Source organism: Chanodichthys erythropterus, chromosome 1, assembly GCF_024489055.1.
Source record: "Chanodichthys erythropterus isolate Z2021 chromosome 1, ASM2448905v1, whole genome shotgun sequence".
NCBI lineage: Eukaryota > Metazoa > Chordata > Actinopteri > Cypriniformes > Xenocyprididae > Chanodichthys > Chanodichthys erythropterus.
The window spans coordinates 19,058,774-19,085,502 of record NC_090221.1 but is presented as its reverse complement, the minus strand read 5'-3'; the positions used below and the strand labels follow the sequence as shown (position 1 = coordinate 19,085,502).

Sequence of the window (26,729 nt, the reverse complement as noted above, 5' to 3'; positions counted from 1 at the left end):
AGTGACATTGCTCCCAATGGAGGCCTCACGGAGCTATCAGATTTCAACTAAAATATCTTAATTTGTGTTCTGAAGATGAAGGTCTTACGGGTGTGAAACAGCATGAGGGTGAGTAATAAATGACAGAATTTTCATTTTTGGGTGAACTAACCCTTTAAAGTTGTTTTTGCAACACAAAATAATGAATTTAAATAAGTAAAATAATTTAGACAAAAATAAAATCAACCAAACAAAAACTTAATGGAACATCATAAACAAATGACAGTGTAAAATAGCACATTGATTATGAAACGTCCTGTAATTTGGTATTTTACTTTGGACCGCAACATGGCACAGAGTTATCACAATCATTCAAGTATAGGGAGGTTCCTTTCCAGACCAGCAGTGTGCGCCGTTGTTCACAGCAGAAGGTGTTACATTTTACCATGTGGCTCAAATTTCTCCTCTCTCCTCAGCTCATCAAACTTTAATAAATATCTGTCAAAGAGAGAGACGTGACTTTTAAGCAAACCTTAGATACTGTGTCACAGCTGAAAACAAGGCTTTCTCAAAAAGGCTTTTTAAATGTATAGACAAGAATTAAAGGACTTGTTACAGTTACAAAAAACCAAAATGTCAACGAAGTGGTGACTAATAGTGACCAAAATGGAGAAGATTTCTGATAAATCATCATATTCACAATCATTTCAATCCATCTGTTGAAATGCTGCCAATGAATTTCCAAGTATTGCAAAACGTATGCAAATTAGAGTAGGCTACAGAGAACTGATGACAGAGATGCTTGTTCTGTTAAGCATCATTGGGTTGCATCGCTCAACAGACAACTTCCTTTTCTGTTGTAAGAAAAAATATCCTGTACTCTTGGTTAAATTACATGCTTGCTCATGTTAAACTCTGCAAAGATCAAACTAAAAACCAACATTTTTATAAGTTTTATTGCACCTTTGTTAAGAAATGTAATGGGAAAAAAACCCAGTTAAGTTAACAGATAAAAATGCAAACTTAGCATGTGTACAATTTTGGCAATTTGACTAGATTCAAGTTTCTGTGCTTATATAAATGCAAGAAATTAAGGAAAACTGAGAGAAATGTTGAAACTCAAAAAAAGACTTGGCAAAAATGTGGCAAAAAAATGTGTGGACCAAAAGCATAAAAACATTCATGGCCATTTCTGCCAAAGTGTGAATGATAACGATAATCTACTGAAACACCATATTAAGAGTCCTAATGCTATGAAATTTGAAGGAAATGAGCTGGAGAATGCTAAACTAGCTTAGCATTACATTACATTATAATGATGGACCTAATAAACAACCCTAACAAACCCAATGAGAACTTGATAACTTGTTTGTTGCACAGATGATTTGTGACCTCTTGCTTACTTTTTGATTATACTGTAAGAGAGAAAAACCCTCACAAATATATGTGCTAACGAACCAGTTTCTCTAGAGAAATGTCAACAAAATTGGGTTGGGTTTGCATTTCTGTGTAATAGTGTTATGCATTACTCATAACATGAGCATGGCTTTCTCTGAATTAAGTGATTGTTAGTAAAGCTCTTCCCAATTTACTGTTTTTCTTAAGTGTATATATTAATATATATATATATATATAAAATGATATGAATGTGGTTCACCTCACTGAGAAGAACCCAGACATCAGAATCAGAATGAACCAGGAGTCTCATGGCCGATAATTCTTCTAATGCTCCATCCACTTCTCCCTCAGCCACTCCATTCTTGAAAGAACCTACAAACATTGTTAACATTGTCTCATCATGATGTATACAGAAACCTTTGACTCTTTCAATTTACATTGCATGAAAAGTGCTTGATCCCAGACATTGGCCTCACATTTTTACATAACCACTTTTTGAGCTCACATTTCTTACTGTGGAAATCAAAGCGACTGTGTTTTACAGACACGCACATACATCCTCGTTCACGTTTCAGATCAGTTAGCGACAAATAGAGTCTGATAACCCTGTTTGACCATTTAGTCGTAAAATATGTCATGGCTGTTGAATTATGAAATCTGATAAACAGCGTTTAAAAAAAAAAAAAAAAATTAAATCCTCGTCTACACTCAGCGTTGCTAATTGCTTTCAATTGAAAGTAGCTAAAACTAGTAGCTAAATGTCACTAGATGACATAATGGCAAATTCATTGATCTATATAAATATGAATATAGATCAGTCAGCAAATAGGTTAGGTTTGTCCAAGAAGTTGTTAGATTTGTCCCTAAACTTTTGAAAAAAAGTCTCTAAAGGGGTGGGAAGTCAATAAATCTAGTGACAAAATGCCTAAATTGGCAACACTGTGTACACTGGTGTTTCCACAGCGTTTCAGAAACGATCTCAGTTTACACTATAATGCCGAAAAAGCATGTCACGTGACTGTTCATGCACACTGGGCATGCACATACAAGTGTAAATCGTTGCCTCTTTGCATGTAGGCAGCTGCAGTATTAAAAAATTCTGAGTTTAACTGCACAATGGCTGCTAAAAATGACAAGATTGCGGTTCAGTCTCCATGATATTGTTTACACTGTCGTCAAGAATACGCAGAGCAAATGTGGGTAGCCACGCCATCGTTCTCAAAAGTCTTCGTTTTGGTCCGTTTATACTGAAACGCAACTCCGGCATTTTTAAACTAAGGCGTAGTGTAAACAACAGGCGCAAACGAAAACGCACTAGTGTAAACGGGGCCTTAATAAATTTAATAATATTTAGATTTCAGTTACTTAATGCTTCCAAAATATTTGACCAATTTAAGTCTCACAAGCTTCAAGTACATATCGGTTAAAAGTTTGGGGTTGGTAAGATTTTTTTGTTTTTGAAAGAAGTCTCTTAAAATTTCTAGAAGTCTATTAAAATTTAAAATAAGCATTTTCTATTTGAATATATTTAAAATGAAATTTATTCATGATGGCAAAACTGAAGACTGGATTAATGAAGCCGAACATTCAGTGTCACAAGATCATTCAGAAATCATTCCAACATGCCGGTTTGCGGCTCAAGAATCATTTCTTATCATCGATGTTGAAAACTGTTGTGGTGCTTATTTTGGTGGGAAACTATGTTGTATTTTTTTCCAGGATTCTTTGATGAATAGAAAGTATTGCATTTAATATTTTAAAAGTTTTTACTGCCATTTTCGATCAATTTAGTGCATGCTTGCTGAATAAAATTATTTCTTCAAAAAATTGTTTTAATGGTAGTGTTATTACACATTGAAAGTTCTTTGTTCATTTAAACATGACTTGCCTTTCAGTGAGTGAGAATCACTTAAATAAGTGAAACATTAGAATAATTAAAACTTATTTATTCATTAAAAATGGCTCAAGAGTGAATTCGAATCAGACTACACTATGTGTTACATGTGCCCTGGGTCTGTGTTCATCAACTTTATTATATGGACTCCATTTCCCACAATTCCCCATCTAGGAACCAATCAAACACTCACACCCGTTTCCCATCAGTGACACTTCATTCGGTTGTGAAGTCTAACGTCACGCAGCAGCGCATACTACAAGAAAACAACAAATGGTTCTAATATACATACACAATGTGGTGTAATACTACAAAAAAATATTATAACCTTTATCTCCATACCTAAATTCCAGCAGACAATGATTCATCTTTTATAAATCATTAAAATATTAATATCTGTGACACTGTGAGCACAGAGACTGTTGTGTAGACTGTAAGTATTTAAAATGTTTAACTTTTTTAAATGATTGATGTTTAATATGAATAAATAGCGCTCATAAACGGCCGTCGATGGCATTCTCAAGTGAAACGAGTCGAGGCTTGGACCCGGAAACTGCGTTCCTTACGTCACGACTTAACAAGCGGATAAGCTGCACTCAAACAGACGCACACACACACAAACGCACACATTGCCGAGAATTGTTTAGCCATTGGTTTGCATTCTGTTTGTTCTTCATCTAGCCTAGCCTGTGTTTTGACCCTTGTCTGTTTCCTTGTTTGTTGATTGTTTGCTGCCTGCCTTGACCTATGCCTGTGTTTTGGATTACTCTTTTGCCTTGCCTTCATGTTACGGTTTGCTGGTGTTTGACCTACTGCCTATAAATAAAGCCTGCATGTGAATCTCCAACTCCATTGGCCCGCTCCATCAGTTACAATATGCTTGTTGTTGGCCAGGACAATACAATAGAAATAAAAGTTGCCAATTTATTGTGTACTATTTCACAGCGTTTCTTTCCCTTTTTCTCTCAAGACTGCAAGCACATTTCTTTTGCCTGTAAATTTATTATTAGTTCAGGAAACAGTCATAGCTTCATTAAACTCAGTGCTCCACACAATGCAGATATTCAAGAACTTTTAATGAAAAGGACATCATGAATTATGCACTATTATGAGAAAGAAAGAAAAAAACTGATCCAGCTCTGAATAAGAACCAGTTCTTAATACCCAACCTTACAAGCTTGTGTTAACAGGCGTGTGTTTACAAAACTTGCTAAGCAACTCTTTCTGGAGTTTCCTGTAATTATCATAATCATCATCACAGCTAGCTTGATAAACCTCATATCTAACTAGTATGACATTTTTACTCTGCATCAAAGTATTACTTTTGACATACTGGGTTCACTGACAAACAAATGAGTGCACTTCTTGTATTTATGCAAACTCTTACAAATGAGCGACAGAAAGAAAAGAAAGAGGAAATCAATGATGGTTGTTTACCTATCTCAACAAAGCCATCGGACGAGGGTTTACAGCAGGATAATTCTCTTCTCGCCACCTTCTTTTTCACAGAGTTCTGTAAAACAGACAGACATGTACCGGTCAGCACTTCAGTGCAAATTAATTAAAAAAAAGAAAAGAAAAGAAGATATCTGTAACATGTCAGGAAGTATGTAGAAAAATCCTAATCTAGCAGGTTTGAGTTAAAGTGCAAACCCTAAAATTTATCTTTCGGTTGTTTTTTTTAAGTGTTAAGATGGGTGGCTAGCAAACAAAGGAGCAAGGCTTCATCACTGCAAGCAAATGAAGACAAATGTACACAGAGATAAAGGGTGTAGTTACATGTGTCCCAACATACAATGCAATGTCTACAGCTAATGTGTGACCTTATATATCATACACAAACAACACAGACTCAACACAAACGGACAACCGCCCAGTTTTCTGAGGCACTGGCTATGGAAGTATTTAAGGGATTTCAAAGAATTTAAGGGATTTAAAAAACAAAAAAACAAACTCTTTAATAAAGCAAACCAACCAGCCAGTGCTGAGATGAACAACAAAAAGTGAACTTAAAATTATGACTATTGCCCAGTTTCACAGATGAGGCTTAAAAGGTTAGTTCACCCTAAACTGAAATTTCTGTCATTAATTACTCATCCTCATGTCATTCCAAACCTGTAAGACCTTTGTTCATCTTCAGAACACAAATTAAGATATTTTTGATGAAATCCAAGAGGTTTTTTTAATCCCCCCATAGAAAGCAATGCAATTACCGTCTTTCAAGGTCCAGAAAAGTACTAAAAAAATCTTTAAATAGTCAATGTGACTACAGTGGTTCAACCTTAATGTTATGAAGTGTTGAGAATACTTAATGCAGTGTTTACATACAAACGCAAATACTGAGCCGGCATTCAGACGTAAACACGGAAGCGCCGAACTGTGTTTACTGCGTCACATGCATGCGAGTCTGACAGGGCAGAGAAGAATAAAGTAATTATTTTTGTTTTGCGCACAAAAAATATTCTCGTCCCTTCATAACATTAAGGTTGAACCACCGTAGTCATGTTGACTATTTTAACAGTGTCTTTAGTACCTTTCTGGACATTGAATGATGGTAATTACGTCGCTTTCTATTGGGGATAAAAAATAAAAAACTTGGATTTCATCAAAAATATCTTAATTTGTGTTCTGAAGATGAACAAAGGTCTTACGGGTTTGGAATGACATGAGGGTGAGTAATTAATGACAGAAATGTCATTTTTGGGTGAACTAACCCTTTAAGCCTTGTCCCAAACTAAAATGCATGCTTGAGATGTTTTAACTGAAAGCAACTTGTACTGAAATGTAAAATATGTCAGTGCCATTGTTTGTTTGTTTTCCCCTCAAGATACACATCAGTAATGTTTTTTCTAAGGCACATTTTAAAAAGTTACTTAAATGTCCTTGGCACAATCCTGGCTTTATCTAATCCCATAATTCTGTGAAACCAGGCCTGAATGCTTAACATCTTTTATGAGGAAATTAATTACCGTCCCATGACTCACAGTGAATCATGTAATGAAATAAAACACAACCAGTGTGGGCATGTTACTTTAAAAAAGTAATTAGTTATAGTTACTAATTACTTCTCACAAATAGTAATGGAGTTAGTAACTGAGTTACATCGTTTTAAAAGTAACTAATTACCAGGGAAAGTAACTATTGAGTTAAAAAAAAAAAAAAAACAAAAAAAAAAAAAAAAAAGTCAAACAACTTGAATCCCTCCAATATTAAATTTAAGTCTAAGAATAAGTTATTCCGACTCGTGACATGATCCGCTCTTGCTTATGAAATTTCTCTGTACGCCAAGCCGACGCCGACGAATTAGTGGCGACGAAAACAAACTGTGGGGTTGGCTCGCGTCGGCAGCGTCAGTGTCCAAAGTTGCCCTGCCACACCAAACCGACGCTAAACAGCCGACGGCCAAGCAGCACGTCAGTTCTGCGCCTGCGTGAGATGAAATGCCTTTCCGAAACAGCAGGCGGCAGTAGCTGAGCAGCCAATCAGAATGATCAGATGGCCCGACGAGCTCCAACGCCGATTCAACATTTCGAATCGGCCGAAAAAAGGCCGACGAGGACCAACTTCAGCCGACGGTAGGGAACACACTTAGACAACTTAGTCAGCCGACGAAGAAAAACTGCCCGACGGCCGACCGTCGGCTTGGTGTGTTCCTGCCTTAATACGTGTTGGTAGCCATTAAAGAAAATATTTATTTTCTTTAATGTTTATGTTTAAATAGTCCTATGTTATGTTTTAAATTAATTTACTTGATTATGAAAAGTGAACAGCATGAGTAAGATGCATTATAAAATATATCGGGAGACATGGAGTGGGTCAGACATGATTTTGAACACTTCATTAAGTTCTGTTTTGTAGAAAGCCTTTCTTTAAAGTGAATTTCGTTTTGTAAAAATTGTATCTTAATTTTAATCAATGTTTCATCAACCAATTGCCTGGATTTAATAAATAAGAAGCAAATATAGCAGACAATATAATCTTGGCAGGCGCGGGCGCGATCACTGGCGCGCGTCTTATAGGCTAAATGAACCGAAACTCAGCGTAGCTGCTTGCCTCGCAGACATGAGAAATATATATATAGAAAGCTTGAAATATCTAAAAATGAAAAGAAATAGGCTACTCTGATTATGTAGACTAAACTGAAAGAAATGTACATTCTCTCTCAAAGCGCGCCCACAATGAGCAGATGATGAGAGTCAGCAATGTCAACTTAATCTTTGCAGCCGACACTGATTCAGAAAACATTACTTTATTAATAAACAATAAAAATGTCTCCTTGCTGTTTTGGTAACATTCATAATTATTACTTTTGCCGTGTTTTTATGGCAAGCTTTATGCGTGCGCTTAAGTTCTATATAGCCTATATTTCATAAACGCTCATTATTATGGTTTATTAGCTCCAGTATTTAAGAAATTAAATTAATATAAATGTGATTAATTTAAGCCGTTAGTTGACTAAAGTCGACTAGAAAAACTTATTTCACATATAGGCCTAGCTCGCATGCTCACAGACACACACACACACACACACACACACACACACACACACACACACACACACAGAGCATCGTTTATTATTATCACTTTAAAATTATATTTGTGTATGGCTAACCGCAGCACACACCAGAGAAAAAACTTTGCAGGTCCTATGACTGAGAGAGAGCTTACTCGGATGAAAACCGCTTCAGTGAGCTCAATTATAGTAACTATAGTAATTATAGTTTTTTGCCAGTAACGGTAACGGCGTTGTAACGGGAGAAAAAGTAATTCGTTACTCGTTACTGAAAAAAATTACTCGTTACTGAAAAAAGTAACGGCGTTATTTCCATCACTGAACACAACACAATATAAAACTATTGTAAAAAGACTCAATTATGTTATGTAAAATGTTTCATGGGAGTGGCCAAGAGAGCTCAGCTGAAGAAAACACCAGCAATTTAAAAAACATCTTCATCAGTTTGACAACACATGCACTGCAATAATTTGACAATACTCACAACTCAACCAAACACAAAAATGCACTGCAAATACTCACAACTCAACCAAACAGAACGAAACGAGCTGCAAATAGCACAGACACAACAAAAATGTTTCAAGAGGGACCCAACAAGTGATAAACCTAGCTGCGACCACATATTGTTCAATGTCTACTCCTCAGTGGTGTTGTCAATGACCCGAAAGGTGAGTTTTTTTGTTTATTTTAACATCCTGATCGTATGTGCGTGTTTCTGTATTTGGCTGTGTTGTGATTATCTGCAGCACATGTGTTGTCAAATTGATGACGATATTTTCTTAATTTATTGGTGTTTTTTCTAATTGCATGCGTTTTCTTCAGTTGCAGCACATTGAGCTCTCTCGGCCTCCGCTGAACTCTTTTGTCCTGATTGTTTGTTGTGATTCTCTGATTGGTGGAGCTTTCTCTTCAGTATTCATGGGTAGTCCTTCACTTGCTATTAATAATTCATGTTTATTTATATTGATGGCTTCATGGTCTGTCTTGAAAAGTTTAAACCACCCAGTAAGGATTTTTCTTGAACTAAATTAATACTTTTATTAAGGATGAATGCATTAAAATGATCAAAAGTGACAGAAAAGACATTTATAATGTTACAAAAGATTTCCATTTCAAATTAATGCTGTTCTTTTGAACTTTCGATTCATCAAAGAATCCTGAAAATTATCACGTTTTCCACTAAAATATTTGAAAGAACAAATGTTTTTTTGTTAACACTGATAAGAAATGTTTCTTTAGCATCAAATCAGAATGTCAGAATGATTTCTGAAGGATCATGCGAGACTGAAGACTGCATTAATGATGCTGAAAATTCAGCTTTTTTCCATCACAGGAATAAATTACGTTGTAAAAAATAGAAGAAAAAAAAAAATAGAAAAGTTATAACATTTCACAATATTGCTGTTTTTACTATATTGCCATAAAATAAATGTAGCCTTAGTGAACAGAAGAGATAATTTCTTTCTTTTTTTTTGTTTTTCTTCCAGAACCCAACTGTTGCACACTATTTGCTGAAAGCAGATCTGTCACTTTTGAGAGTTACTTTGGTAACTTGACAGAAAAGGGATTGGCATGACACTTACATTAGCAGGGAGCACCTCCAGGGTTGTGTTGTAAAACCTGTCACCACTTGTCTCAATATTACCAGATCGAAAAAGATACCTGGAAATGGGTGGGAAAAAATATGAATAAGTTAAATCAGTAAATGGAAGTTTCATTTGTGTTAACATCATCATTTTTCTCATCCCACAGATTCTGTTGAGAAAAAGTTTCTTGCATTTAACCTGAAAGATATCTTTAAAATTCACTGATGTGGTTTAGGAGGTTATGAAATGTACTAAATGAACAGGTGTTTTTTTTTTCATTTTTTTTTTTTCAGTGCAGGTAAGTTGTTTCCCTATCTTTTATATTTGTTTAAACAGCCTGGAATTTCTCTGGGCTCATTGCATCACTCTTCGTCATGTGACAGATGCACCCATTACCTACAAATTTTCAGGTACTTAGAAAGTTAAAATTTCTTTACAAGACCACGCCAATAGCAACTAAACTTTAGATCCTAACTTAGTTGTGGGAAGCTCTAAAACGGCATCGAATTAACTCTTATATGTGTGCTTAAGGGGAATTTAAAAGATTGCCATCACAGTGTATTCAGCTCCTGAACAAACATGGGCTGTATAGAATATCCTGCTCAGAGGAGCTGAAAGAAAATCCACTGGTTCACATTTTTTTCAGCAGGGCAAACCTAACTTTTATATAAAAGCACTGGAGCAGACAGTTGGATACATTTACACTGCCACTGGGTTTTTACTTCTATTTTTACATCTCTAAATAAAGAGATATTTACAATGGATACTATAAGGTCCTCAATATCTAGATGGCCACATACAGATAAAGGGATAGTTTACCCCCCCCCTTGTTTTTTTTCAGTCTGGATGACTGAATTTCATTGTATAAAAAAACGAACAAACAAACAAAAAAACAACAACTCCGAGACATTTTTCAAAATATCTTGTGTGTTCCGCAAAAGAAAGAAAGTCATACAGGTTTGAAACAACATTAGGGTGAGTAAATGATGGACAAAATTTGTTTTTGGTTGAACTCTCTTTAAGAGTAGAAAATACAAACTATAGAACTTTGGCAAAATTGCCTGTACTAGTGTGAACTTGTGTTTAGTCATCAAATAAATGTCATTTGTTATCGTCTCACCCTTTGACAGCTTGAGGTTTGGTAAAAGTAATGAGGATATAATCTCCACTTTTGGGTGTGAGGCCCCAGAAGAAGTCCTGTCCGTAGTAAGCTCTCTCCAGAGAGTGAGACTGATAGGTCTCCAGACTGGTGCTGATTTCTGCAGATGGGTTATTATTGTGGCCTTTAAACAGCACCTGATTCCCAAAATTCTTATCCTGCATATGACATAAATACAGATGAACACATAAGCTCATATATTACCAACACTGGCAGATGCCTTCTAAGCATGCAAATGGAATCTAGTGAGCGATTTAGAATGCTCTACATAGGCATCATGTGACGTGTACAGGAAACCAAGTCAAAAATATTCTAAAACAAATATTATTCTAGTTTGTACTACTTTTTCCGGACTCATTCAGAATATTGTATTGCTGCACTTTTAATGGTACCGTCTCTTTAAAAGGTGAATTGTGTAATTCTTTTTGACATTAAAATCAGGTTTTCAACACTACTCCAGGGGACCCCTTGTCCTACAGACATTAGTTCCAACTTTAAACAAACACACCTGAACCAGCTAATCAAGCTCTTCAGGAAAAATCACATGCAGGTGAGCAGAAGCAGACTGAATATAAACTTTGCAGAGCAGTGGGTCTCGAGGGCTGGGTCCAAAATTGCTGCCTAGACCCTTTAAATAGGGTACTGTTTGAGGGGACAGCCATTTGTAGTGGCATCCAAAACCTTAGCGGACGTTTACAAGTGCACTCATTCAATCCACAATGCACCTCAATAACAACGAGTGTACAACCGATCTACGCTCAAAGGCTAGATAATACCCATAATGCACTGTGAGGGTCGTACCAAATGAATTCCCACATTTGACCTGAAGATAGCACCCGCAGCTGAATCATCCATCTATCCATTTTCCAAACTGCTGCTCCAATGTGGCTCCAGCATTATATCATACAGTTCAAAATTCCTTTTTAATTGATTATTAAAATTGTTTAAATAAGGTTTATGCATAGTTTCCATGACAGAGTTCAATGTATACTCGATGTATACTCTAGTCTACGGCTAAAGAATACCCATAATACACTGTGAGGGTTGTGCCGAATTAATTGATGGTATTTTCCAAACCCTACCAGTGTCTACAGCGTGATATCATAGAGGTAAAAATTATTTTTTAATTGATTATTACATTGTTTAATTAAGTTTCCATGGACTAATGTGGGAATAGTGAATGAGGGTATAGGGGGTGATTTCGAACACAGCTCAGGAGAAGGCTTGAAGACCTCTGGTTAATATTTCTTCGTCTGACCCCAATTTATTTTCCATAGAGATCTACATGCAAGCCATTTGTTGAGTGATTTCTAGATAACAAAATAAAAATTATGAAAAATAATAAAGTGCCATTGTCACAGCAGAAATAACACATTTCATCTTTAAGATGAACCAACTTGAGCTGTGATTCCGAAAGTCACTATGGAAAAACATGCTAATATAAATAATGTAAATTTCATGTTTGCAATGTAGATAAGCTGTTGTCTGTGCCTACAGACCTATACATGGTTTTTATTCATTATTATTTAGTTTGAAGGAGTGGATTTTGTAATCCACTGCTGCTTCAATATATATCTTTAAGTTATTAAATCAACATTTATCTTTCTGTTAAATTATTTGAATGACTTTTTCAACGCATGTTAAAGCATTTCTTTTCCTTTTCAAACACTAGAAAATAATTTTGAATATTGTCTGTATCTCTCACTGAGAGAAAAGAACATGTTATCAGTATGTTTTGGGAAAGTTTCCTGCTCAGAGCAGAGCTCAGATCAACTTCAACCTTGAAGAGGCTGTGAATCATGTGTATTTGTGTATGTGCACTAAGTGTTCTGTGCAGGTCTTTTGTACTGGTGGACAACTGGCACTCAGCTTGAGACCAGCAGACGCCATGCCATGACCCCTAAAGGACATCCAGTACCTAAATCCAGAGTCCCCTCATCAGGAGATATGCTTCTGACTATCTGTCCATGTGTGGAAGATTACCAAATTTGTCTATTTTCCTTAGCCAATCAGAATCATTCAACCTGAAGTAATTACGTTGTTAGTTGACTCTTTTAGAGTATAATTGTTATGGAAAGTGAATGTATGCAGAACGGCCTACGAACTCTTGAAGCTGGCTTCTGCTGATGAAACTGCAAACTATTCTTCAATTTATTATTTTTTTTTTTAAACTTTGACTCTGGGTCTTTATTTAACATACCTGGTTTCAAGGGTCCTAAACTGTTGATCCCCAACAAGTTATTTTAGTACAACAAGTTAAACTAAATAAATGAGAGATTGTGCCTTGGCAACTAGCTTAAATAACAATAAATAAACTTTTTTTTTTTTTTTTTTTTTTCAGTTAACATTTATTTTAAGTAACAAATTTTGGGTATTTTATGGTTTAAGTTTTAGTTTTAAAGGGGTCATGAACTGAGAAATCAACTTTACCTTGAGCTTTTGATATTTAAGGGGTCATTGTACTATAAGAATATCCTGTCAAAGTTTCAGAACTTTCTTGTTAGTCCAAAAAAAGCTTTTACTATCCCCAGGCCCAGTTAATGACTTGTCCTGGAATGTGCCCATCTATAGATAGGTGAAATGCCACCTCTGCAGAAGAAATCAACACCTACTTCATCATTGCACCATTAAAGGGTTAGTTCACCCAAAAATGAAAAATTCTGTCATTTATTACTCACCCTCATGACGTTCCACACCCGTAAGACCTTCGTTAATCTTCGGAACACAAATTAAGATATTTTAGTTAAAATCCGATGGCTCCGTGAGGCCTGCATAAGGAACAATGTCATTTCCTCTCAAGATCCATAAAGGTACTAAACATATTTAAATTGGTTCATGGGAGTACAGTGGTTCAATATTAATATTATAAAGCAACGAGAATATTTTTGGAGCACCAAAAATAACAAAATAATGACTTATTTAGTGATGGCCAATTTCAAAACACTACTTCAGAAAGCATCGGAGCACAAGTGAATCAGTGTGTCGAATCATGATTCGGATCACGTTTCAAACTGCCAACGGCTGAAATCACGTGACTTTGGTGCTCCGAACAGCAGATTCGACACACTGATTAATTTATGCTCCGATGCTTCATGAAGCAGTGTTTTGAAATTGGCCATCACTAAATAAGTCATTATTTTGTTTTTTTGGCGCACCAAAAATATTCTCGTCGCTTTATAATATTAATATTAAACGACTGTACTCACATGAACTGATTTAAATAGGTTTTTAGTACCTTTATGGATCTTGAGAGAGGAAGTTACATTGCTTCCTATGGAGGCCTCACGGAGCAATCGGATTTCAAGTAAAATATCTTAATTTGTGTTCCGAAGATGAACGGAGGTCTTAAGGGTGTGAAACGGCATGAGGGTGAGTAATAAATGACAGAATTTTCATTTTTGGGTGAACTAACCCTTTAACCCCGCCCTCTGTTGTGTTGAGCAGTAAGAAGAGCAATACAGGACTAAAAAAAACAAAGGATTCCTTTCAAAGGATCTTAATGCTGGGAATATGGTTATTTATTTTCAACAATGTGAATGTCTCAGTTGAGCATTATTTGTATTCAGTGTTTCACTGTGGATTCTTTGGTAAATCAATCGCATTTCGGTGCGGGCTTTGCAAACAGACTTTTAAAACATGGACTCGATAGTAATGCAACATCATGTAACTGTTATGTGATCTGATATGTAATAATTCATATAAAATCAGATGTTCTTTGTCTATGTGTCAGTAAATCAAACCAGTGACTAAACGGTCAACTTCACATTGTTTCTCTTAGTAGGATGAAAATAATCTGTTATTTAAATGGTTATTAAATTATATATAGAAAGTGATCAAAGAACGTTCCCTTTACAATCGCTAGAGCTGTCAATCAAACAGCGTGCTCTGGAGCTGTTTAACCAGAAGCGTAAGTTTATCAGTGACTGAGGTCTGGACTCGTGCCAAAACTCCTGTTTTATTCAACGACTCTTAGTTACATCGAGTTTGCGCTGTTAGTTAAGATGAAAGCCTTCCTTAGTGTGCAGAAACTGTGTTGCAATGACGAGATCACCGCTTTCATACGCTCAACAACATGTCTTTGATCGGCTACAATGTTCATCACTGCAACCTTTCATGCCACAATCTAAATATAATGTCATAGATTTAAGTGTAATACTATAATCAACACTTCTCATGATTAGTTAACCCTGAGAGCTGTAATTGTAAAAATGTGCTAAATGTTTGAGAGATAAATACTTGTCTATTTCAAATGCAAAGATGTTAGCCAATCACAGCATTTGGCATTTACACTGAAGTCTCACAGCAGACACAAGCCTTAAAACAGAGCGGTCAAATAAGAGGGCTAAAATCTGGGTAGGAAAAATGTATTTTTGATGTAAAAAACAAACTAACATTATAAGTGAAACATTATAAAACAATAAAACAACACAGTTCATGACCCCTTTAATTCACTGAAACAGCCTAGCATATATACACAAGCTTTATACAAGGAATTGGAAATTTAAATTACCTTTAGGTTTTGAATTTTACCGGGCAGTGAGGAATGCAAACCGACATGCTGAAACAAGGAGGGTTTGTAAGTTCTCTTCAGTCGGGCCTTCTCATTATTGCAGTGTTTCTAAGTGCAAAGAATTATAGCAATAAACAAAGAAATGCCTTCCATCAAAATAAAATAAATAAATAAATAAATAAATAATTACATATACATATATATACATATACATATACATATATATATATACATATACATACATACATACATACATACATATATATATATACACATATATAAAACCCAAACTTACTGAGTCTCTCTCTGGGTTACACACTTTAACCCACAGGATGTGATCAAGCAGCCAATCGATCGGCTTGTCTTTGTGGAACATCAGGATGAACTCCACAATCATCGGCAGATCTGATGAGCGAAAAAGCTTGCCTAGAATATGAAAAATCAGCAAAATACTTCAGTTCAACCTAGGCCACCAATAGTATCACACATTTGGTCATAAACAGTATGGAGCTGAAAGACAAGCAAAGTTCCTTTAAACCTGTTGCTAGGATTATAAAACCTGGGCTGTGTTTCCCAAAGCCAGCTTTGGTTAGAAGTTCCGTTGGAAGTTCAACTGAACCTGCAACCAAATTTGGCTAATGATGCATTTGGGAAATGTACCCCTGATTGATTTAAGAACCCATTTAAATAATCAAGAGTATGTAAACTGAGTTGTTCTTTTAAGTGCAAATATGTTAATAAGCAAATTCTAGCAGTAGTTGTGTTTGTTTTTTTAACCAAGGGGGTGTTTTCTGACCCCTTTGACACTGACTAATAAAAGATATGGAGTGTCTATTTACACTAAGTGCAAATAGTGTCCCTTGTTGGCAAATACTATTTACACTAGCCCCGCCCACCAATGTCTGGTTGGGCCACTCCCACAGAATTCAACGTCTTCAGCGGTGCAGCAGTAGCGAGTAAGGCTTGCAGACCTGGCTTTTAACGCGATTGCCTTGGGTTCGAATCCGCCTTTGCAGAGCTTGCATTTATTTTCAATAATATGAAAAAAAATGAAAATAATGTTCTAAAAGTGGAAATAAACTGCGAACAAGTGTTTAATAATATTAAAAGTGTTTATTGGATAGGGTTAGGGGAAAGTGTAGGGAGGGTTTTTATTCTCCCAATAAGGCAGCATCCATTTAATAATTTTAACAAATATAATAATTTACAATCTATTGATTGGTATTTCAAGTTCATTTAAGTTCTTTATAGTCATTGTTATAAATAACGAGATGACATCAGAGAATACTACAACATTATTACATCCTGTTAATGTACAAAAATAATAAAGTACAAATAATATCTGCCAATATAAAATATAAATATCATCTAATAACTATTTACTCTTATTGCAAAGAACTGAAAGTTTTACATGGTGTATATAGAATCTATCACTTTTTTCACTTAGTGTAAATAGCATATCGCTAAGAAAATGCTGCTATTGTCATTTAGTGTAAATAGCATCTATTGCTATTTGCACCTAAAAGATATCTTATTACTACTCTAAATGTAAAGACTATAAATTTGCATTGATAATGATTTATAATTATTTTATAATGAACCCATGGTCCAGGTGTTCAAATAACAAAACAGTGCATGAATGAAACAACAGAAATGGTGAGAGAGAAGAGAATGGGACAAGACATTAATGAACAGAGAGGACCAGACACTGACCAATGAATCCCAGCTGGGAAAACTCCAGGAAAAGCCACTCTTCGGAAATCACCTGTTCTATATATTTTTTCATGGACTCAAAGAATCCTTGCTTTGCTATAATATCATCTTCTAGCTGAAACACATATGCAAAAAAAGCAGACTGATAAAAGCAATGAAACATAGAGCTATCAATAATGGCGGTGTCTTGGCATTACCTGGAGATAATATGTGCCCTTAAGCTGTGCATAAAGCATGAGAAAACTGTAGTCAAGGTTCTGCTTGGTCCTCCATCTGTGACCAACAAAACAAATGCTTCACATTAAGGCATCATCTATTTCCAGTTATGTACAATATTTGCACAACAGCACAGGCGAATCTCTAACCTGACTCGCTCCTTGGGGTCTCCGAAAGTTTCCTTCAGGTGACTGAAGTCTGGGTAAAAGTGAGGAGATGGAGAGATCACCTCTATCATTCCAGAACTCACAGCATCTGGGAAACTACAAAGAGTAAAATACACAAGGACTTGTGATTAGTTACTTACACAGTAAGCTTACAGAAAGATGAAACACCTCTAACGAAACAGATGAATTGTTAATGAAACACTCACTTGGTTTGTACACTCTGTACAACAGCATTCACAAAAGTTGCATTTGTCTGAGAGAAATATGAAAATACATTTCAATGAAAAGAACAATAAAACAGCACCATTTAAAGGCATTAGACTGATCAAAAGTGACAGTAAAGACATTTATAATGGTTACAAAAGATTTCTGTTCCAAATAAATGCTGTTTAACTGACTATTCAAACAAATCCAAAACATTGAGCAGCACAACATAATTAACACAATAATAAGAAGAATGGCACCAAATCGATACAAAGGGGTGAACTCAAAAAACAAAGGAGAGCTAAATTCAAATGCAGTGAGTTTAATAAAAGAATAAGCATAATAACAAACTCAACATAGAGACCAGAGAACCAAGGAACCAAGGAACCAAGGAACCAAGGAACCAAGGAACCAAGGAACCAAGGAACCAAGGAACCAAGGAACCAAGGAACCAAGGAACCAAGGAACCAAGGAACCAAGGAACCAAGGAACCAAGGAACCAAATAAGTGCACCAAACATAGCATCCATGTAGGACAAGACTCGACAAAGAACACAAGAAACATCAGGGTTTAAATACTAGAGGGGTAACAGGCAAACAAGACACACCTGTGAATGATCACAGAACTTATTAACTAGAAAAATAACAAAGGACTACAAAAATGGCACACAGGACAGGGAACATTGTAAAATGCTAACTAAAAGTCTAATAAAACAAAGCACACGGAACACAAAACCAGGAATATATAACACAAATCAGCATATTAGAATAATTTCTGAAGGATCATGTGACATTGAAGACTGGAGCAATGATACTGAAAATTCAGCTTTGCCATCATAGGAATAAATTACAAATTAAAATGTATGAAAATATAAAATACCCATTTTAAATTGTAATAATATTTCACAATGTTACTGTTTTTACTGTATTTTTGATCAAATAAATGCAGCCTTGTTGAGCAGAAGAGACTTCTTACAAAACCATTAAAAAACTAATTTACTGAGTCCAAACTTTTGAATGGTATTGTAAATAATTATTAAGTGTATTAATTCAAATAAAGTTCAAAATCAAGAATTAAAGGGTTAGTTCATTAAAGGTGCTATAGCGGCTGTTTTGTTTTATACATTTTTGCAATATTACTTGAAACTGTCTTTACTAACTGATAAAATACTATTTATTAGGTGCACTGAAAGGAATAATATTAATATACATCATCTGTGCACGAGGTAGGGCCTTAAAAACATCAGCCAATCGTTTGTGTGATCATCGCATAAACGATTGGCCCTCTGGCTTGTCAATCATCCTTGTGAGAGACGTGCGCAGATTGGCCCTCTTGGCCAATCATGGCAGTGATTGACAAGCCAGAGAAAGCAACATAAGGACCACATTCAAGGTCCAGAAAAGTAGTTAAGATATTGTTAAAATAGTCAATGTGAATACAGTTCTTCAACCTTAATGTTATGAAGCGACGAGAATACTTTTTGTGCGCAAAAACAAAACAACTTCATTCAACAATATCTTCTCTCCAGTCATTCTCTTACGCTGTTTATTTTCAGCGCTTAGCCGGCCGCAGCGTCAGCATCACATGTATGTGTCGTGCTGCTCACGTGTACAGCATCGCCCAAAATACTGAGCCGGCGTTCTGACGTAAGCACTGAACATAAACAAAGTAGGAGAATGACAGGAGAGAAGTAATTGTTGAATAAAGTCATTATTTTTGTTTTGTTTTTGCGCACAAAAAGTATTCTCATCGCTTCATAACATTAAGTTTGAACCACTGTAGTCATGTCGACTATTTTAACAATGATTTTACTACTTTTCTGGACTTTGAATGTGGTAATTACGTTGCTTTCTATGGGGGATTAAAAAAAATAAAAATCTCGGATTTCATCAAAAATATGTTGATTTGTGTTCCGAAGATGAACAAAGGTCTTATGGATGCGGAACGACATGAGTGTGAGTAATTAATGACAGAAAATTCATTTTTGGGTGAATTAACCCTTTAAGAATCAACACACCAAATGACATATTTAATGAACAAGGCCAAAAGTCAAAGATGAAAGGAGGAAAAAAATTGCACCAAAATAGAGAAGGGCAGAGATAAAATATAAGAAAATTTAGTTAAGTTCTAATTTAAGCACATATTTTATTTAGCACAACTACAACTTATTATTAATTGTGCCTACAAATTCACAATTGTTCAGCTCAGCTAAGGCAAAGATGCCTTTTTCTGACTTTTTTTGTAAAGAATTTTGATGATACATTTGGTGATGTATACAACAGTGCAAGATTTGATCAATATTTTGGTTTGTATGCTCAAAAGAGCAATACTGTCAATTAATAACGTTTACAAGCATATAGACGGCCTCAAAGCTAATGGCTAGATAACTATCTTTGGGGTCTTCTTCATTCACAGCTTTATCAAAAATCCATATATAATGTTTAAAGTACTTATTAAAGAATAAAACTTTAAAGTATTTACTCTAAAGTATTTGAAATACAGAAAAAGCACATAAAATCAAAGGAAACAGAGAGGTTAAGAGGAATGAGATGATAATACAATAAAGGTCAATGCAGTTTTACCAGAGCAATAAAACAATATAAAAGATATAAAGAGATTTAAGAGAACAAAGAGCAAACGTCAAGGGTTACCTCGGCAACAAAGACTACAATGACAATATCTTTCCTCTCGGCAGTTGAAAGGTCATATAAGAGAGACTGAAGTGTGTTCACTAGATAACTCTGCTTCAGTCTCTGCACTGTGGGCACTCCTAACACCAGAGACACTGCGGAAACAGTTAACAGTCAGCTTATGTCAGCCTATGGAGATTGCATTACAGTGATAAAACAAAAGTAAAATATTTTATTGTGTATGTGTGAAACAATTAGAAATTATATACCTGACAAAGTAAAAGAAACAAAAGCATTATGCTTAAAAATTAAATAAAAATATTAAATACAATAGAGGACATTCGATTTGCATTAGAACAGTGTTAAAATATATGTTTGAGCTGTTTTAACTGAAAGCAACTTGCACTGACACATCATAAAATATATCAGTGCCATTGTTTTGTCTCAAGATCCACACCAGTGATGTTTTTTTTTTCTCAAAAACATTTATAAAAGCTATTTAAATGTCTCAGTTGAACTAAGGCCTAATCCTGGCTTAAAGGTACAATTTGTGATATTGTTTTCCGCTAGAAGTCGCTAGAAGCCTATTCAAAACAAAGGCGTAGTTTGATGACACCAAGTTTTAGAGCAGAAACTTGGGACATGTGGTCTCCATCTCAACGGACGGTGCAAAAGAATAGGGATTGGAGTCTGGAAGAACTCATGTTCGTGGATGCGATTATTAATGTTACTGTAGTATGAAGCAGAGCAGGACCAAGTGTTGCGGGAGCTGAACGAGGAGCTGGAGCGATTGGTCAACACACGCCTCACAAGCAGCGGGACTTTTATTATGACACAGTCGCCGGCGCCGCTTCCACTTTTCCGGTCATGAGTTTACGGGAGCTGTCCTTGTCGACAGAACCAGCGGCAGATGGTAAACAGTAATTATGTTCCATAAATAACTAACACAATCCACCATAAAACGTGCAAGAAGTAAATAAGGAACTGCTTGAAGCAAGCTAGTGGTTTGCCGGACGCTAGACACTACTTCCGCATTTGTCCACGGCACTGTTGTCATGTGGTTTCCACGTCAGTGAAGGCGGTAAAAAGGTAACTGACGTCATTGACAGGCAACTGCACTGCCCCGTGTCACTGTTTAGAATGGGAATTTTCTCATGATTTACAAGTAGTTGAAAACATTAGAGATATTGTTAGTAATCAGCTGGACAAAATATATAACACTAGCCTAGTGGTTTTTGGATATTTTACTGCAAAAATTTTACATATTGTACCTTTAATCAAAGCCTTGTCTGTGAAACCCGGTCATAAAACATTGTTTAAATCAAATTAAATTGCTGCATTGCAACTCGCAAGCACTGCAATTATACAATCGCAAAGAGACAGACCTCCAGTGCGCCGCTGCCCCAGGTGAACGATGGGTTTCAGACTGTCCTCGTACTCTTTCAGGTGAGGCAAGTAGATGAGGGCATTAGGCTGTGAAGGCAACAAGCGTCGAAGGACTCGCTCTTCTAAAATAGCTGAAAGGCAGATAAAATACTGAATGAACAAATGGACACAAATATTACAGAAGGAAAAGTGCTTGGACTCACCTGAGGAGTTGCTGATTGAGAGATTAGATAGAGCACTGCTGCGGTTTTGTAGGTGACCCAGCACTTTAAGCAGCTCTTGTGATATGACCTCGCCGTGTTGTTCTGCCCGCAGTAACCTCTCATAGACCGAATTCAGCTGCAATGGCAATTTATCTAGAGCATAGTAGAACACCAATCATCTCTTGATGTGAATTAAAGGGATGTTGGGCTCAAAACAAGTTAACAAAATATATTATGGAAATTATAATGGAAATAATTGGGACACACACACAAGCGCACAAAACACCTGTGGCATATGATGGTGGCCCCTAATATACAATACCAAACATCATGTTTAATTGCTGCCTACAGACACTCCAAGCTGCATGCTTCCTTTGGCTTTCCGCCAAAAAAAAAAAAAAAAAAAAAAAAAAAAAAATAGGAATTCTTCCAAACAAACTATGCCATATACATTGATCTTTTAGGGAAGTTTGTAGTTTAAGGGAGTCTGAATAAATGCTGCTGCTACAGATAACATATAGTCATCTCTTTTGATAAGCTCAAAAGTTCCTCTTTGCCTTGCTGCACTTTGTTGTTGTGGTTGTTGTCTGGCATTTTATATTATATATATATATATACACACACACACACACACACACACACACACACACACGTATGTATATGGGGCAGTTAATAATAATAATAGTAAAGGCCTTAATAATAATAATAATAATAATAATAAAAAACAAAGATATGACATCCAAAGCATGTAAGGTAGCACAACTAGATCTCTTTTATTAAAACCCAAAAGGTTTTAATGATATTTTGCACATATAAAGGTGTTTTAAAGATTTTGAAAAGGTCATTCGGTTCAACCGTCCAAAGGCCAATACAGCCACTTCATTTGCGGTTAAAATAACTTAAAATGTAATAAATTTATACATGTTTTATTCTGGCATGGTTTTATAACATCATATGTCAACATAGTGTGAAATGGTATTAAAATTATGTGTAGAAGTCGTTGAGAAAGAATGTCCGGAAACATGAATTTCATTGATGTCATTCGGAGTAACCAGTATAAATGGACCATTTTGGATCAAGTCATGCGTTCAATATCATGTAATAGGATGTGACATCATTCAGACACATGTAAAGGACTGCATGGTCCTGAAACAAAGTAACTAACTCGCGTTTATTTGAAAAAATAATGTTTTCACTTGCTCATACGCATGTCCCGAAACATCAGGTCATTTGATACAACTGCTATAAAACATGGAAAATGTTGTAATAATTTAAAAACTTGTACTAAATAGAAAATGTTTGATTGTCCTTTTGCTAGCTAGCTAGATATCAGCCTGTTAGCATTGTTTGAAAATATTGTCATTCGGTATAACCAAAAGTGGCATTCGGTAAAACCGAAATTTTGGTTAAACCGAATGACTTTTTTGGTGACAAATTTTATTAAAAAAATTACAAAAGCAATGTTGATTGATTATAAAAACCACATAATCTCATTGTTAACACTTAAAACTTCAAAATTATATATCCATTATGTTTTTTTACACTTGTAAAACCCTTATTCATGAATGACCCATATGTGTGTGTGTGTGTGTGTGTGTGTATATTATTATATATATATATATATATATATATATATATACACACACACACACATACCACATGACATTACTATATAAAACATTATTTGTCTAATAGAGTGTTTACAATCTTACTTTCAAAATCACATCTTAGATTTGTATTGTTTACATACATTTGTTTCATTTATCAGATCCAAACAACAAACAAGAAATAATGGAATGAGGTCCTGCAATGCGGTTGTGTCTGGCCAACGGGAATCTGACATTTCACCACGTCCTCCTAACTCATCATTTGCATGCAACAGACAAGTGCCTTACTAGATTAAAAAAACTTGATTAGTATTGGTGTCTGGTTACAGCTCTAAACCGTTTAAACTAGATTCCAACCCAATGAAACATGCTGAACTAGATAATCAAGACTTTGGTGTTCTTTAAAAAGAGCAGGACTGTATCTCTTTATTATTATTAATTTAATAATTTAAAATTCATTCATTTTTAATTAATTTATAAGCTACATTTCTGTTTATACAACTTTCAAAGTTGAGGTATCTATCTATGACAGGGTTTCCATCTCTCAAAAAGTCTAAAATAAGTCGTCATTGGCATTGATTTACACCTCAATCAGACTGTCAATTCAGATAAATTGTCAAACATAAAGCAAGTGAACAAAAACCGGTAATGCAAATACCGAACATATCCAATCCATATCATTTAGAGGCCATCCACTTAGTCACATTATAGGTGATGACACTCACCTGAATTTGGTGTCTGCCAGGAGGTTAACATCAACACACATAGTACAAAAAAACCCGCGACGAACAAAAGTTTGCCAAGACAGTGACAGGGCCTCATCTCATCTCTCAGAAATACAACACTCGTACGCTCTTAGGAAGAAAAAAATCCTCAAGAATCACTAAGAAAAGCTGTCGTTTTTTTTTCTCCGTGGCGTCTGGATGAACTGGAATAATTTTCACCATTTGACGAAAGTCATTTTAAAAGATCCAAACCGGGCGAGAACATTCGTTGTCGCGAAACGCGTTTTCAGCTGATGTCTTGACAACGAGGAACTTAGTTTAAAAAATAATCCGCTCACACCTTTTAAACAGCAGCAATGCCACCCTCCACCTGTTTAACTCATGAATATTCATCCGGTCGATGGATATTCATGAAGATACTGCTACTAGAAGGGTAGGCTACTGTTAATTTTAACACATTTTGTTTAAATGCCTATATTTCTGTCTGTCTCAGATTTTTTATATGATATGGGAATCTATGTGTATCTATGTGAATTATGTGTATCTGCTTCAATTTAAAGTAGTTTAGGAAAGTATAACGATCCCGTATACTGTGTCAAGACCAAAGAGTTCTGGTACAATATAAGCCTACATAAATGGTATAACATAAATTTTATCTAGTACATAAAACAGGGTTTACAAGTCTCTCTAAGCTGTTCTTCAAGGTGGTCTAACTGGTCTCCCAGCCTAACTTTAAGTGTTTGTAAGATCTATTTTTAAGGTTATTGGTGACAGTTTGGTCATTTATAGGAGTGACCTGGAGATTCCTGGAGGCTTCATGGAGGATTATATGTGGGGAAAGTGACACCTAGTGGTTTATGGTAGTCTCTAACTAACAACACTGAACGTGAACCTGTTACTAGTTTTGGGTTTAATTGATTTGCTTTGAGGTGTGAATGAATGTAGTTGCTCTTGCAGCTTCAGGCCTTTTTTGTATCCATAAGTAAGACCGGTGTTACAATATATTCGGTTCCTGAAATATTCTGTTCCACTGGGTGGCGCTTACGCGAATATTCATGATGTACTCCTATTGTGGGCGTGTCCTTGAGACAACACGCAAGTGAACTGAAAATATTAGTACACGCTCCCCAAATCGCATCGGTTTAATGAATTATTTCGAAAAGGTAATAAAATATTCAGTGTTAAGCAACAGTTCACATGTTCAAAGCAATGCATAGTTTGTGTAATATGATCAATCGTCAGAGCTATTTTGCCTGATTGAGTACATGACAGGCATTCAGATAAACAGTTAATGATAAACAGTTAAGCTATAGCCTGGTGTGAATATTCTGTCATCCTTAATTTCTTGATTATGTTGATATTTTCAGTGTTTATCACCACAGTAAGACTAACATAGGCTACCCTTTATCAACAACAAATTACAAATATTTCCTGTTTTCTCATATTTTACTGAACATCATGACAAATTATCATTATAGTCCAACAAGTAAATGCATAGGCTACAACATATATATATATATATATATATATATATATATATATATATATATATATATATATATATATATATATATATATATATATATATATATATATATATATATATGATATAATATATTTGAGTTTTTCACTTTCAACTGTTTTTCCAGCAAATTTCTTAACATGTAAATTTTGTACAAACAAAAAGATTCAACAACTGAGACATAAACTGAACAAATTTCACAGGCGTTTGATCAACAGAGTATCTGAACCAGATTTTCAGCTCTTGCTGTGAGATATTACTCCACTATTCCATCAAGGCATTTCACATTCTCAAACATGTCTGGTGGGACATATGGGCACATGTGGTTTGGCACTGGAAGGACAATCAGCTGTTCTTCTGTCTCCCTGTAGCACTGTCTCAGGCATCTTCGTGTGTGTGTGTGTGTGTGTGATGGAGGGATTCCTGTCGCTGTTTTGACTCCTTTACACATTTTAGGAACATTGCAGTTTATTGCTCTGTTCACATCTGCAGTCCTCATACCTCCTGCAGCAGGACTAAGGCACGTTCGCACAGGTGATCAAAGACCCTGGATTGTACAAAATTTAAATTTAAATTTTTAAAATATTATCCTGAATTTTTTTCATCTTTTCTTAGTTAATTTTTTTTTTTAAAACAACAAATTCAGTTGCAGCCTATATAAATATTAAATAGCCTACATTAAATGTTATAACAAGTACAGAAGTAATTACTCTATGAATGTAACTAAAATTGAAAAGACATTTTAAATTTCAAAACAATGTGTGAAAAGAAGCAATGATAAATGTGAGGATGAGGTAAATATTAAAACAGGGCTTGGCACCCGGGAACAGCCTTCATGGATGTCCGGATCACACACTGCCAGAGCTCTTCAAGACTTCAGCTCTCACATCCAATCTGAAACAGACAGCGACTACTTACAAGATGATGAATATAATGTGGAAACTTCACAAAAGCAAAACAAAACCATATGACATTGGTGATAATAACAAGTATAACATCATCTTGTAAAGTAGCTGTCTATTTTTTCTGTGCATTTGTGCTGTATTACCTCACAGAATAAATTATATGATTATTATCAAATTTTTTTTTTTTTTTTACTTTTGAAATTGATTTAAATCAGGTACATAAGGTTGTTTGAGTATGCGTTATGTTTGACACATTTCAGGGTTTTGTGCTGCAATATCCTGCTTTGTCAAACTTTAAATAAAACTAAACTATAATTTTCTTATCATAATTATAATATTTTAATCAAAAATAACATTCTTTAAGTAGCTGCTGGCATGAAGACTGTCATCAAAACAAAGCTCCAAAGGTTTA

At 35.4% G+C, this 26,729-nt stretch overlaps 1 protein-coding gene across 4 annotated transcripts; it reads right to left on the bottom strand.

Annotated features, from left to right (window-relative positions):
- Positions 1-144: 144 nt before the first annotated feature.
- Positions 145-24,191, bottom strand: zgc:154054 (Alpha-1,3-mannosyl-glycoprotein 4-beta-N-acetylglucosaminyltransferase B-like). 4 transcript variants are annotated; one of them, XM_067381710.1, is made up of 15 exons: positions 23,891-24,191; positions 21,559-21,711; positions 21,355-21,486; positions 19,991-20,124; positions 17,342-17,388; positions 17,118-17,231; positions 16,950-17,025; positions 16,753-16,867; positions 15,335-15,465; positions 15,040-15,147; positions 10,491-10,687; positions 9,368-9,446; positions 4,709-4,784; positions 1,637-1,749; positions 145-477 (listed from the first exon to the last, which is right to left on the bottom strand). In XM_067381710.1, the coding sequence occupies exons 1-15, from the start codon at positions 23,985-23,987 to the stop codon at positions 460-462; spliced, it is 1,590 nt and encodes a 529-aa protein (XP_067237811.1). In that variant the 5' UTR covers positions 23,988-24,191; the 3' UTR covers positions 145-459. The 4 variants fall into 4 exon arrangements, with proteins under 4 accessions (XP_067237811.1, XP_067237793.1, XP_067237819.1 ...); XM_067381692.1 differs by having other exon boundaries at positions 145-464; XM_067381718.1 differs by having other exon boundaries at positions 21,355-21,477.
- Between the last annotated feature and the right edge of the window lie 2,538 nt (positions 24,192-26,729).

Excerpts from the sequence above, each read along its gene's own strand:
- zgc:154054 (XM_067381692.1), bottom strand. The coding sequence starts at position 23,987 with ATGAGGCCCTGTCACTGTCTTGGCAAACTTTTGTTCGTCGCGGGTTTT. Across the intron at positions 21,712-23,890 it reads CTGGCAGACACCAAATTCAG|ATAAATTGCCATTGCAGCTG; the intron begins GTGAGTGTCATC and ends ACTATGCTCTAG. Across the intron at positions 15,148-15,334 it reads GTAACCCAGAGAGAGACTCA|AAACACTGCAATAATGAGAA; the intron begins GTAAGTTTGGGT and ends CTTTGCACTTAG.